This window comes from Condylura cristata, unplaced genomic scaffold (assembly GCF_000260355.1).
Source record: "Condylura cristata isolate star-nosed mole 26May11 unplaced genomic scaffold, ConCri1.0 scaffold00001, whole genome shotgun sequence".
Taxonomy (NCBI): domain Eukaryota; kingdom Metazoa; phylum Chordata; class Mammalia; order Eulipotyphla; family Talpidae; genus Condylura; species Condylura cristata.
Genome location: NW_004567102.1, coordinates 21,172,561 through 21,185,397, shown reverse-complemented (window position 1 = coordinate 21,185,397; position 12,837 = coordinate 21,172,561). Strand labels below are relative to the sequence as shown.

The window sequence follows — 12,837 nt, the reverse complement described above, 5'->3', positions numbered from 1 at the left end:
TGGGGGTGGAGTGGGGAATGGGATCAAAAACGGGGTGGGGGGAATGAAATGCACGGGATTATGGTGATGGCACATGGGTGACTTGGTGATGGGAAGTCCGCGGGGTTTACAATTGAGATGGAAAAAAAAATGTACAAAATGATGTAAAAATAAACTTTTGAAAAAAAAATAATAATTGAATAGTTTAAAGTAAACTAAAGATTATGGATTGCTGTTACAATAAGATATACCAACAACAAACATAAAATTAACATTTTGTTTGGAAATAAATAGCCAAAAAAAGAAAATAAATAACTTTAGTATGTACGTGAAAGTTGTTTTTAAATAGACTCCTATCTGCGGAGATCAAACACTTACCTGAGGGCAACAAACTGAGTCAGAGGCAGGACAAATTTCAATCAGCTGTATTGAAATGAGCTTTATGTGATTGGCAAACCAGACATTAGTGGCTTGTAATCATAGAGATTAATTTAGCTTTTCTACTTTACTTGTGTTTTTTTGCATATTGGTTTACAGTTTGCCAAAAATAACAGGAGCTGTCCTTTTCTGTTTTGGTGAGTTAATAATTACCTATTATTTTTTTAAAACGAAGATACTAGCATCACTTCTCTCCTCCCTTTCTTCTTCCTTCCTTCCCTCAACTCCCTCCCCACATCCCTCCTTCCTTTTGCTTTTCAGGTTCTTTTTCAGATCTCAGATGTATAGCTATGTAGGGCTACCAAAGTATGAACAACCTATATCTGTTCTGCATTGATCTATAAAATTAATTTACTCTGAAGATGATAAGCACTAAAAGTTTATTTTCTCGAGAGTTAAGTAACAATGACTTCCTAAATTGGCCCCTTATCCCTATGCTTTTTTTTTTTTTAACACCAGAACCTCAATATTTGCAGTGTCTCAGGTATATCCAGAGAATGCAATTTTGCATTAAAAAAAATCATCCAGATTTTTTTCCCTGAATGCTCTGAATGCTTCCCAAAATATGTAGTTCCCAAGGCAAGAATGAGAACAAATGGGAAAATGCACTCTACTTAATAGGCTTGATTCTGCTGAGAGCAGGTTATTTGAGATGCATACGTTTTTCAAGTAACTAGAGTAACATTTACTGCACAGGAAGAGTTACATGTGTAATTTATACCCCTTTATCAAAAGCAAAATGCTCCTCAGTGATGCCTATTAGCATGTAATGAAGAAAAACTCTAAGGCATTCTATAAAACTTGATTCAACTGAGTAAAAATTTCAGTCTGGGTAATAAAATGCTGGAGTTGGAGTTTTAAAAAAGTATTTATCAATTTCAAATATATAGAATACTACAACCTAATTGTTAACAGTGTTTTCTGAGTAGGATCCCTGTTTTACTTTTTTGCATAATTAATTTAAAAGTTTCTTTTCTGCTAGTAATACCATTTATTTACATGTAGCTTACAAACAATTATGCATTTTTCCTATATAATTACCACAAAAGTAGACCTCTTCTTTCATACATCCTAGAATCTAGGGAAGGAAAGTCTTTAAAGAGAATAATTTCTCTTAATTAGGTTAAACGCACCTGAATTCTTACATATGCTCAGAAAATTACTTCTTTGAGATGATTAAATGTTAAGAGTTCAGAACAAAGTTCGTTAAATGATGGAAGTTAATCCTTTCTCCTTCAGGATCTCCCGAGCATTTTCTTCAAATACAGCTATAATTGTGTTGTAATCTATGAAATTTCATGTTAGTTTTGACTTGTGAATTTCTTAAGATTTAAACTATTCTCATATGCAGGACTGACAATAATGACGACACACAGCAAATCTTTAGTAAAGAAAAAAAAAGATTTAGTGGATGCTTTATTTGCCCCATTTCCTTTTTTTTTTTTTTAATTTATTTATTTATGCATATAGAACTGGGGTATAGGCCAGAGGTATAGGAGTGGTGAGAGCATTCACCAGGAACAGAGTGGGGGCAGAACAGGCCAACTGAATTACACTGCTAAGGGGAGCTGCTGGCAGGTCTGGAAAGGTCTGCTGTGCCATGTGGTTCACCTCCGGAGCCAGGGATTGAACTCATGCTGAAGTAGCTTTTGCTTCTCAGTGCTGTGCTTTAACCTTCTGTGCCACCAGGGAGGGCCCCATTTCCCTTTCTTATTCATGTACTATATAATTTATTCAAATCTGAATTGAGAAGCATAGATGGTAGGAATTTAATCAAGTCACTTAAGCACTGTTTCTCATGTCCTCACTTTCTATTTCCAGATCTCTAATTCTACACACCATCGCAGTAGTTTTTTTTTTTTTTTAATCTGGCAGACAGTTATTTTACACCCTCCTTAAGTAATCATTTGTTACTTGTGTGCTTTCTTTGCACACATAGTTTAGTTAATGCTTCTCATATCAATGATCTTAATATTTAAAACATCTTACTTCCTTTTTCATTTTCCAAAAGGACAGATTATCTCTAAATTCTGTTGTCTGTGATGATTTTTTTAAATATCTTAACCTACATCAAGGAAACAAAACACTGGCCAAGATTCCAAAAATATATATGAAGCCTTAAAACATTTTGAATCATCTTTGCTGAATACAATCCCAAAAATATCAAATTCTAAGTCTGGGCCTTTCTGGGTCTTTATAAGTTCATATTAATTCCTTTTATCTAATATGATAATTTATGTCTGCCTTTGGTTCTCTTCTCATCATGTGCAAGATCCCATGATGGACTCAAGTTAGAATCCTTTTGGGTTCCTAGAATCACTTCTATTTCTGATACTTATAGAAAAGGAATACAGGAGCTTCTGGTGAGAGATGGAGGGATTGACTAACCATGTAATGCACAATGACACCCTATATGATGACAAAGGAAGGACATTCATACACTGTGTGCTCCCAAGTTCAGATTCAAAGAAGTTAACTTCACTTAATAAAGATAACTTGTATTATGTGATTATACAAGTGTAGATATAGGTAAACATTCTTATAGTAGGAAAAGTATACCAAATAAATTTAACACAAATAGAAATAACGTTTTTTTAATTGATTTACCATAGTTTTATACAGGTACCTAAGTTTTAGGTGTATAATTTCACAACTCTGTAAATGAATATGCCACACCACACCCACTCCCAAATTTCCTGTACCAGCGACCAGAATCAAGATGACAGCATCTCCTGGTTCCTCCTTCTGACTTCCTTTTCTCCTTTAATCTAATACTTTGTTCTCAGAGTCTAAGACATTGTATTGAGTTTTATTTTTCCATTTCTTTGCATTCTGCATATGAATGAAATGAGTCAATATTTGTCCTTCTATACATGACTTATTTCACTTAGCAAAAACAGCTCGAGTTCATTTCATTTCGTCTCAGAAAGGAACCTTTCATTTCTGAGTTATATTCCACTGAGTATAACTATCAATATCATCACCTGTCAATGGGTATTTTGGTAGTTTCCATATTTTAGTTAGTATGTAGAGTGCTTTGGTGAATATAGGGTTGAAATATCCTTTACATTCATATTTTCATAGTCATACGGATTCCTAGAATTGAAATTGTTACATGGTAGTTCTATTTAATTTAATTTTGTTTTAATTTTGTTTTAGAAATATACATACTGTTTTCCATAGAGCCTGTGCCAATTTACCACCAACAATGCACCAGGGAATTTTTTTCTATATCTTTGCCAACATTTGTTTCTAATGATTTTATATAGGTCATTCTCACCAGTGATATCTTATTGTGTTTTAGATTTAAGTTTCCCATTCACAGGCAATGATGAACATTTTTTATGTATCTATTGACTGTTTGAAAGTCTTTGGAAAGTGTGTTCAGATCTTCTGCCCACTTTTTGTTTAGACTGTTTGATCTTCTTGTTGTTAAATTGTGTGAGATTTTTATATATGTTGGACAATAATTGCTTCTCAAATTATGATGTGCAAATATTTTCTACCAGTCATTCAATTGCATTTTTGTTTTTATGCTTGTTTCCTTCATTGTACAGATAGATTTTAATTTGGCATAGTCCCATTTGCTTACATTGCTTTTGTTTCCATTGTTGATAAATCTAAAAAGGTATCTCTGAGGTCAGTGTCATTTGGAAGGAAAATGCTTTAGGCTTTTCTTTCTCCATTGTGTGCTCTTAACTCTAGCCATTAATTAACTGTGCATAAATGTGTGGGTTTTAGAAATAAATATTTTTATTTAAATTCACTGTTATTACTGAGCATATGAGTTAAATGAAATTAATTCCTTACTTCCTCTATTAATGTTAAAATATCTTAGAAAAAGTAAAACCCACTTTTGCCTGGGTATGAATTTTATTTTTGCTGCTTTTCTTTTTTTTTGTAATTTTTATTGGTTAACAATATTTCCCATTTATTTTTCCTTCTACAAGGAAAAAAAAGCACAGTGTTTATATACAAAAGGGGAATTATAAAAGACTATATTTTTGTGTAACAAAGTATTTTATATTCTTTTTATAATGGATTTCTACTACAAATATTTTATTTAACCCAGTAAATTATTTTGGTACCTAGTTAACAAGTCCTCTTGAATAAGAAATTTGATTTTAACCCAATAGTATATGTATAAAAAATTTAGTTATTAAGCTTTTAAAATTTAATCTCAAATTTTTCAACTCAGACTGCTTTTGTAAGTTAATTTAACCAACAATTAGGAAATGAAAAGTCTTAAATCCATCAATTAGTGGCTAAGATAAAGTCAATTAAAGTCAATATATTCTTATTAATCACTTATGTATTCCATGGGAAGTCCCGAGGATTATAACAATCTAACTTTTAACAACCCTAGGGTTAGATGTGGCAGCTATTGCTGTCACTATGCTTAGGGTTATTTTACTATTTTTCAGGAATATTCAGCATCTGTGTACTGAGGACTTTCATTCCCTGGAAAAACTCAAAACCTGTATTATTTCAGCCTTTAAACTCAATAAACTGCAGCCCATGGGTTTCTAGCACTCTAGAACAAATGAAGTAAAAATTGTTTAAAACAACAGTAAAGTCGTATAAATTTTACAACCAGAACACAAAGATATTGACATATCTTGATTACTCATAGATAATGTGTGAATCCACATTCCATAAACCCAAGAAGGTACTTTGTGCTTGCAAGCAAAATCCATTTTTCCTTCTGGTACATCAAAGCAAGTGTGTTGTTTTATTTCAATAAAGTACATACACAGAATTATTTTCCAAAATGTCTATGCTGAGAAATATCCCAGCTCAGGGGTAAATTTCTATACTCAAAAAATCATATAAGAAAGATGAACATCCACAATTTCCCACCAAAAAAAAAAGAAAGAAAGAAAGAAAAGAAAAAGCAATGGTATCTAGAGCAGGGGTCTGTAAACCTTTTCTGTAAAAGCCCAGAGATGTAAATACTTTAGGCTTTGCAGGCAGTGTGGTCTCTGTCAAAATTACTCATCTCTGTCTTTAGAATAAAGGGAGCTATAAACATGTTAATAACTAAACTCGCCAGTCTTCCAATAAAATTTTATTTACAAATCCAAGCAGCTGGCCAAATTTGTTTCACAGACAGAGTTTGTCAAACCCTCGTCAAGCTAGATCTGCTTTTCAGCAAAGCAGAAAAATGTGTTTATTTAGGATCTCACATCTGTCTTATGTCCTATAACATGTTGAAATAAACATATGCATGTACTTTAAATAGAGAAAGATATTATTGTATTGGCCATTAAGTGTCATTAGTAATAAAGATATCCCAGTGAAGGGTGCCTTTAGAAAACAGTTTACAACTCATCTTTTCCTATGTTGATAAACCTTTCAACATTTCTACTTTGCAAATTGTTTTCTTTCACCTGATAGTATAGTAAGTGCAATTAAATTTTTCCACTATACAAAGTTATTCTTAGTGACACTTAAAATATCCAGGAGTGTATGCCTCAGTCTGCAGTGATTTTCCACTTGATATGTCCATAATCACCACTTTTTAGATAAGTTGTCAGTGTCAGTCTGTCTCTTTTTGGTAACTTCTTTTCATATGTCCATGCTTCCTTTCACCATATCCCATGTCTGAAATCTAGTCTTCACTAAAGAATTGAATTCTTATTGAAATAATCTAACCCAAACAACCTACTTTCTGGAGTCACATAAAAAAGTCACCCTAAATCCAAAATTTATCCCTGATCCTTCGAAGAACTGCATTCCTCTCCTGGAGACAGTTTACAAAAGCTATTTGCCACCATGCTAAAAAATTTGATAGCCTATGTCTTATTTTTTGGCTAGGTTCCAAAACATTGAGGTTACTGGAAATCTGATTTACAGGTAAATGAGGTTTTACCTAGTATACTAATAGCTTATTTTCCAAGTTGTTTACTTGGAAAAACTGATCTTAATTTCTTTTTTTTCTTTACCAATACTGCTACTTCATATTCACTCTATTTCATATCTGCTTATCTCTCACTAACTTTGCCTAACGCAGTTTAGCATAATAGAGCTCAACCCCAGATCTTTCCTCTAGGTGAACACTGAAAAAAACCTGTAGGCCCTACTCTATACTTTTCTAGCCATTTGGTTTGGGAGAAAAACAGGCTTTAGTTATTTTTAGTTTCCTTTCCTTTCATCTTAAGAGTCTGAAATAATTCTCAAGTTAATCAAGAGTTCAGGGCCACTGTTTGGTTTTCTATGTTGAATTCTTATAGAAGTCTATGTACAAGATTAAATGAGGAGTGCTTTACAATGATACTCCTCTTTCTATTTTGTGACACAGTCCTTATCCAAGGAAAATAACTTTCTGTTCTTTGAAAAATATCCTGCAAGTTTAGTTCCAAGCAACTGCACTTCAAAATCCATCCTTTTTTTTTTATGATCTGACGACGTAGAAAAGGTAGTAATGCTTTAATCATCAGTATTGAGAATTTGTATTATCCTTCCCTCTGTCATATATTGCATCTTAAAGGACTGTTTTGATAACTATGAAGCCATGTAAATGTTACAGTCTTTCTCTCCTTCATAGCACCAGAAGAATGGGCCACGACTCGCTCCAGCCTGAAGGCACCACCGCCAAGGTCAGCCAGAGGGGGATACAGGGAGCACCCCTATGGTAGATATTGAAGGTCCTCCTCACCTGTGACCTCAACTCAAAGACAATTCATAGCCTGTGGTCTCCACATAAACAGCAACAAGACAAGTAATAGTCTTTTTTTTTTCTATTCTAGGGATAACTGCTCATGATTATTCCCATATATTTCTTGTATTTCCCTCTATACTGTTGGTGTGACATTGACATTAGAATTATTTTACAAAACGGACTAAAAAAGACATTGGCAAGCATTGTCTATAAACCTTTCAGTAGGATGATACTCTCTTGGTTGTTTTTCATTGTTGTGTGTAATCTTTTTTTTCTTTCTCTTTTTTTTTTTTTTTTTTAAAGAAAGAGCATGAATCTGTTAACAGATTTTGAGTCTCAATCAACTAGCAAAAACTTTGTTTAGGGTCGCTAAAAACTGTAATATGATTTTTGAACTAGCTGATAATAAAGTTGTAGATAAGATGTTTTAACCTGTCTTTTAATATGTTAGTTAGATGAAGATGTTCGATATTAAGTTTGTAAATTTAATTTTAAATGCTGTTTTAATGGGGTTGAAAACAAGCAGCTACTGTATGTATGTAGCTAACTGAATTTGTTCAGTGTTTTAACCTGTATTTGTTAAAAAAGAAAAAAAACACACATAAAGTTCCATGTGTAAGCTTCTCTAAATAGGCAACCACAATTTGTCAAATATGTTTGCCATAATTTGTCAATAAAGCTGAAAACTTTTGTAAAAACTAAATTTGGAATTACTTGTTTTCTAGCTTTAAATGCCTGCTTTATTTCTTCTTCAAGAGATAACTAAAATGTTTTCTATTTAAAAATTACAAAAATGAACCCAAGCCTGTTTTAAGATATCTGTGTAATAATTAAAAATGTATTAATAACTTATGGTTGTTAAATAATTTAAAAGTTAACAAACTAAACTGTTACATGAATCATGGTTAGTAAACACTAATGTATAACATGTTAATGGAAAAAAATGGATTTAGAATAATAAATGGATTTTAAACTATCCTCTAAGCTTTATCTTGCTAAACACAAATTCTGATTGACTTGTTTGCATTAGCATGTCTCTCGTGAGAAAGAGTAATGGAGTATAAAGAGGTAAGATTACCACTTACCACTGTCTAAATGCCTAGTTCTTCAACCTTTGAGTTTCCCCGCACATTAAATATCCCATCCAACATGTAAGCATTGCGTAGATTCACTTTGTTTTCACTCAAAGGAGTGCGTGGACTTCATTTGCGTAGTTTATAACAATTTGTTTTGACAAACAAATCATCAGTGTCACTGGCCAATTGTTGCTATTCAACCTCAAAAACTTTATTTGTAATTTTCAGTGCTAAATATCACCGCCCTTGAAGGCAGTTTAGAGGGCTGATATTTCTTTTGAGACTATCATACTTGATGGCTGATGATTATTAAGGAAATATGTCGCAGGACTCAAAGGATGACTAAACGTTAAACAGGTAACACTAATAGTGACTCTGTAATTTTGCCTATGCAACAGTAATGTTAAATATTCTCAGTTATTAAGTTCCTGATAGTTAAAAAAGTAAACCTACAAAAACATAACAAATAGGTCTATAGGTTATTAAAACAACTAATTAACATTAACTAGAGGCATCAAAATTATTTTACAAGATATAACCCTCAAGGTAATAAACAGAACTAAAATTAACAATAATAGTAATGCAACTCTTGCTAACATCAAACGTAAGCTAAATTTTGATGGAAAAAGAAAGTGAAAGACTTGATGGTAGGGACGAATGCCAAAACTGTTCATCTTTTAAATACAGTTTTTTTGTTTATGGTGGCTTTTGTCGATGTGATTGGTTTACTTTTTTGCTGCTAACCAGCTAGGCATATTGCTGTTCAGTTTTTGCAGCTGGAGTTGCATGCTAATAGTTTATGAAGTGTGTGTCTGTCATCAATTAAAATTGTAAATATTTACCTTTGACACAATGCTGTGAGTCATATTAAATGTCTTGTTTTATTCTTTCTCACTATTTCAGGTACACACAAGCAAAAAGATCACATAATTGAATAGCAGGTGTGATGAGCTAAGAAGGATAGAGGTAAGCTTATGTTTTATCTTCTCTGAAATAGATAGATAATCTGTAGCAACATGAAGCTATAGCAGTGAACTGAAACAGCAAATACCACTCGTTGAAATACTGAAAAGGTTTAGATTGTTGCCCAGGAACTGAATTCATTTTATCTTCTTTGAAATAAAGTGATCTGACTTGGTATTTACCTGCCATGGCTTCCTGAGCTCATTCAGAAACTTGTCAAATTAAATGTGAACGAGTAGTTAACCCTCAGTCCTTTTCCTTGTGGTGAACTACCTTGTATATTATCTCTTAATTGTACAAAGAAACAGTATTGAAGCTCTTACTCTGAAGATATGAGAGGAAAATCACAGCTGTTGACTAAGATAGAAGACAGGAGAATGAATCCTTAACAGCTCCTTATCTACCCCTTGCCAATGAAATGACATTAATTATCACTAACATTTTGTTTAGTCAAATAAAATAAATAGACATGACTATTATTTTCACTATTGGACTTATTGATAAACTTCTTGTTTCTTACCTTGTAACGTCTATTTGCTTCAACGAATATTTTTTTTCGATATGAGCCAAATTGAGGTATACACAAAGGCTTGAAAATTAGAGCCACTAAATCTCATACTGAACTCAGGGCAAGGGCAGTGATGAAGTCTGCAGAACTGAACTGATGCTTGTATTTGAAATGACCTTGCTGCCGTGTTTAAAATAGGTAAAATCATGTCTTCTTCTCTGGGTCTGGTCTTTTTTATTATAAAAATTACCCACAATAGAGTTAGTTCAGTCTTAAAGAAGTGCCACAGAAGAGGTCTGGGGGAGCCTGGAGGTTCCTTTGGACTAGGGTACAAAAGAGACTAAGGGGACCAGGGGAATGAAAGAGATCTCCTGTCCAGTGAAGAAGGGAAGGGAGGAGCACACCTGGTGAGGGAGTGGGCTCTGTCACATCATGGAGTGTTGAAAGCTCAGGTTTTGAAAGCAGCAGGCCAGAGGGCTCTGAGACCCAGATAAATGAAGGCACAGAAAAAAGCAAAGGCTGGAGAGCTAGCACAAGTCAGGTCATAGCCATTGTAAGTTCAGTGGTTGGATTTTATGGGGAAGCTAAGAGGAAGTCACTATCAGTTAGAACTTAGAGAATCAGAGCTATTTCCTAAGGAGACTATTCCAAGGAATCAAGGCAGATCTTTCGTTTGGTCAGTTATAACTCTCTCTTCATCTGAGATCATTTTCCTGAAATTCATTTTGTTAAAATAACTAATACTGCATATGGGTTACCTAATCAAGATCCTTTGTTAAGCTGCAGACACAAAGATCAAAAGTTATAGAAAATTATCAACATTCCATATCTGATTGACTCTTAAATATTTTCATGTTCTGTAAACCAAGGGGAAAAACAATCTCTAATTCAGATATCCTATGTGTATAGTATTCTCCTCTGATCCTTTACAAACCATAGGCTTGATCTTTTTAAAGCAGTGAAAGAAAACCACTCACGTTTGTTACTACCTCAACATACTTAATCATTATGTTCCTGTGTCCATTGTAATTATTTTATTGTTGGTGTTACAGTTGTTTTATAAACCCATAGTTATCTCACCTTCAAACCTAATCTTTAATGCATTAACTCTGAGCAGGGTGTCACAGCAGAAACACCAGGGCTGAACAAGAGGAGAAAACATTCTTGACTGTTGAGTTTAAGTTTTTCTGTATTTTTTTACTTTGAAAAATAAAGCATATTGATGGGAACATTGGTTCACAACACTTATATGATTAAGAAGTATAGGATAACATCTCTTCAGATGTATCACACCACACCACACCCCCCATCCATGGTACCCATCGCCCTTTGCCAGAGTTTACTGTGCCACCTCTTCCCTTTTCTCTCCTCCCCTCCCTATCTCCTAGAGTCTCAATTCTACAGTCTCTCTAAGTTTTATTACTGGTTTGGTTTTGTCTGTCCTTTTGTATTGTTTCTCTTTGTTCTACCTATAAGTGAATATCTGATATTTGTTTTTTTCTCCTGACTTACTCCACTTTGCATTATCTCTTCCAATTCCATCCATGTTGTTGCAAATGACAAGAGTTCATCTTTTTTATATAGCTGAGTAGTAGTCCATTTTGTATAGATTCCACATCTCTGTCCATGGGAACTTAGGTTGTTTCTGTAAGTTACCAATTACAGTGTTGCAGTAAAGTTAGGATGCATATATACATTTAAGCTAGTGATTTTCCATCAGATGGGTACATATTTGGAGGTGGAATTTCTGGATCATATTGCATATCTATTTTTAATGTGTTGAGAAAACCATAATGCTTCCAAAAGCGCTCAATCATTCTACAATACCACCAGCAGTGTATGAGGGCTCCTGTTTCCCTATAACCTCACAAAGAGTTGTTGCTTCTGATCTTTTGATATGGGCCATTCTCACACATATCAGAAGTATGAGGTGATATTTGTGAGTTTATTTGTTGGGTATGAAAAGATCAAGTGTTCTTTAAAAAAAAATTTTAATATTTATTTATTCGTACAGAACTGTGGTACAGGCCAGAGATGTGGAGGGTGAGAGGATTCACCAGAGACAGAGCAGGGAGCAGAACAGGCAGATCGACAAAGTACACTGCTGAGGAGAGCAGCAGTTGGGTCAGGAGAGGTCTGCCACGCCATGTGGATCTCCTCCAAGTCAAGCGGGAATCGAACTCATGCAGAATTGACTTAAGCTTCTTAATGTTGTGCTTTAACCTGCTGTGCCACCAGCGAGGGCCCAAAAACTTTTTGTTTTTTAAAGATAAAAAAATGCCTTATGAGAGAAGGGATTTTGAGTTTGAAAGCCAACAGTTAGTGGCTTCTCAGCAGAAATCTTGGCTAGAATAACAACTTTTCATAGTGTGGTCCTGACTAATGAACATTAGCCCAGTCAGTTGGGGGCCTCCTTTCTTGTCAGTATCACTAAATAATGTTGGTTCCCAGCTGATCTCTTCATGATGTCATGTCTGTTCTTACTAATTTCTAAACAGCGAAGTCCAAAGATGGCAGAAGTGGTATCCTGCCAATGCCCCAGTCCTGGGGCATTGTCTACGCAAACATTCTCATGTCTAACATCCACCTGTGCTGACATCACATTATGCTTGTATGGCAAATTGAGGTTTTAAATTGCTGTGTATTCCATCGAAGTGTGGTTGAAGTTACTCATGAGCACACCCCCATACATGTGTTCAGATAAAGCAGTAACACCTGACATATGATAATCCAATGACAAATCATAACACATCAAAACACCAAAGACAGTTAGTCTGGACATAAAACAAATTTTAAATACTAATAATAATATGAATAACTAAGAAACTCTTTCTGCCTGTTAATATTTGCCCAACAAAAAGTCTTATTATACTTAGATATGATTAAATCAGAATCAATTTGGTATCACTAAGAGATCAAATAGTGCTTTCCTGCCTTGCTTGCAAAAATTATCTAATTTTCACTTTCAGTATATTATAGGAACTAGGGCTATTTAAATTAACATTTGAAGCACTAACAGTTTTAAAATAAATTTGGCAAAGAAAGACATATTAAATGTTTTCATGAATTCTTTTAATGCAAGTGGTTTTTAAAACTTTATTATTTAAATAGTGCTCTGGCCCTCCCTGGTGGCGCAGCGGGTTAAAGCACAGCACTGAGAAGCTAAAGCCACTTCTGCATGAGTTCGATTCCCGCCTGCCCTGGAGGTGACC

The 12,837-nt window shown here is 34.1% G+C and overlaps 1 protein-coding gene across 3 annotated transcripts in view; it reads left to right on the top strand.

Annotated features, from left to right (window-relative positions):
• The window catches only part of KHDRBS2 (KH domain containing, RNA binding, signal transduction associated 2), a 429,412-nt gene that overhangs the window by 413,621 nt on the left and 2,954 nt on the right, over nt 1-12,837 (top strand). The window contains exons 9-11 of one of the 3 annotated variants that reach the window (XR_001145208.1): nt 6,965-7,138; nt 9,058-9,120; nt 11,640-11,666. Coding sequence is in view for 1 of the 3 variants with exons in the window: in XM_004673598.1 (XP_004673655.1) it covers nt 6,965-7,062 (98 nt within the window). In the remaining 2 variants the exon portion in view is untranslated. Of the gene's footprint in view, nt 1-6,964; nt 8,056-9,057; nt 9,121-11,639; nt 11,667-12,837 lie in introns of those variants that run through there. The other 2 variants (XR_001145205.1, XM_004673598.1) reach the window with 2 other exon arrangements.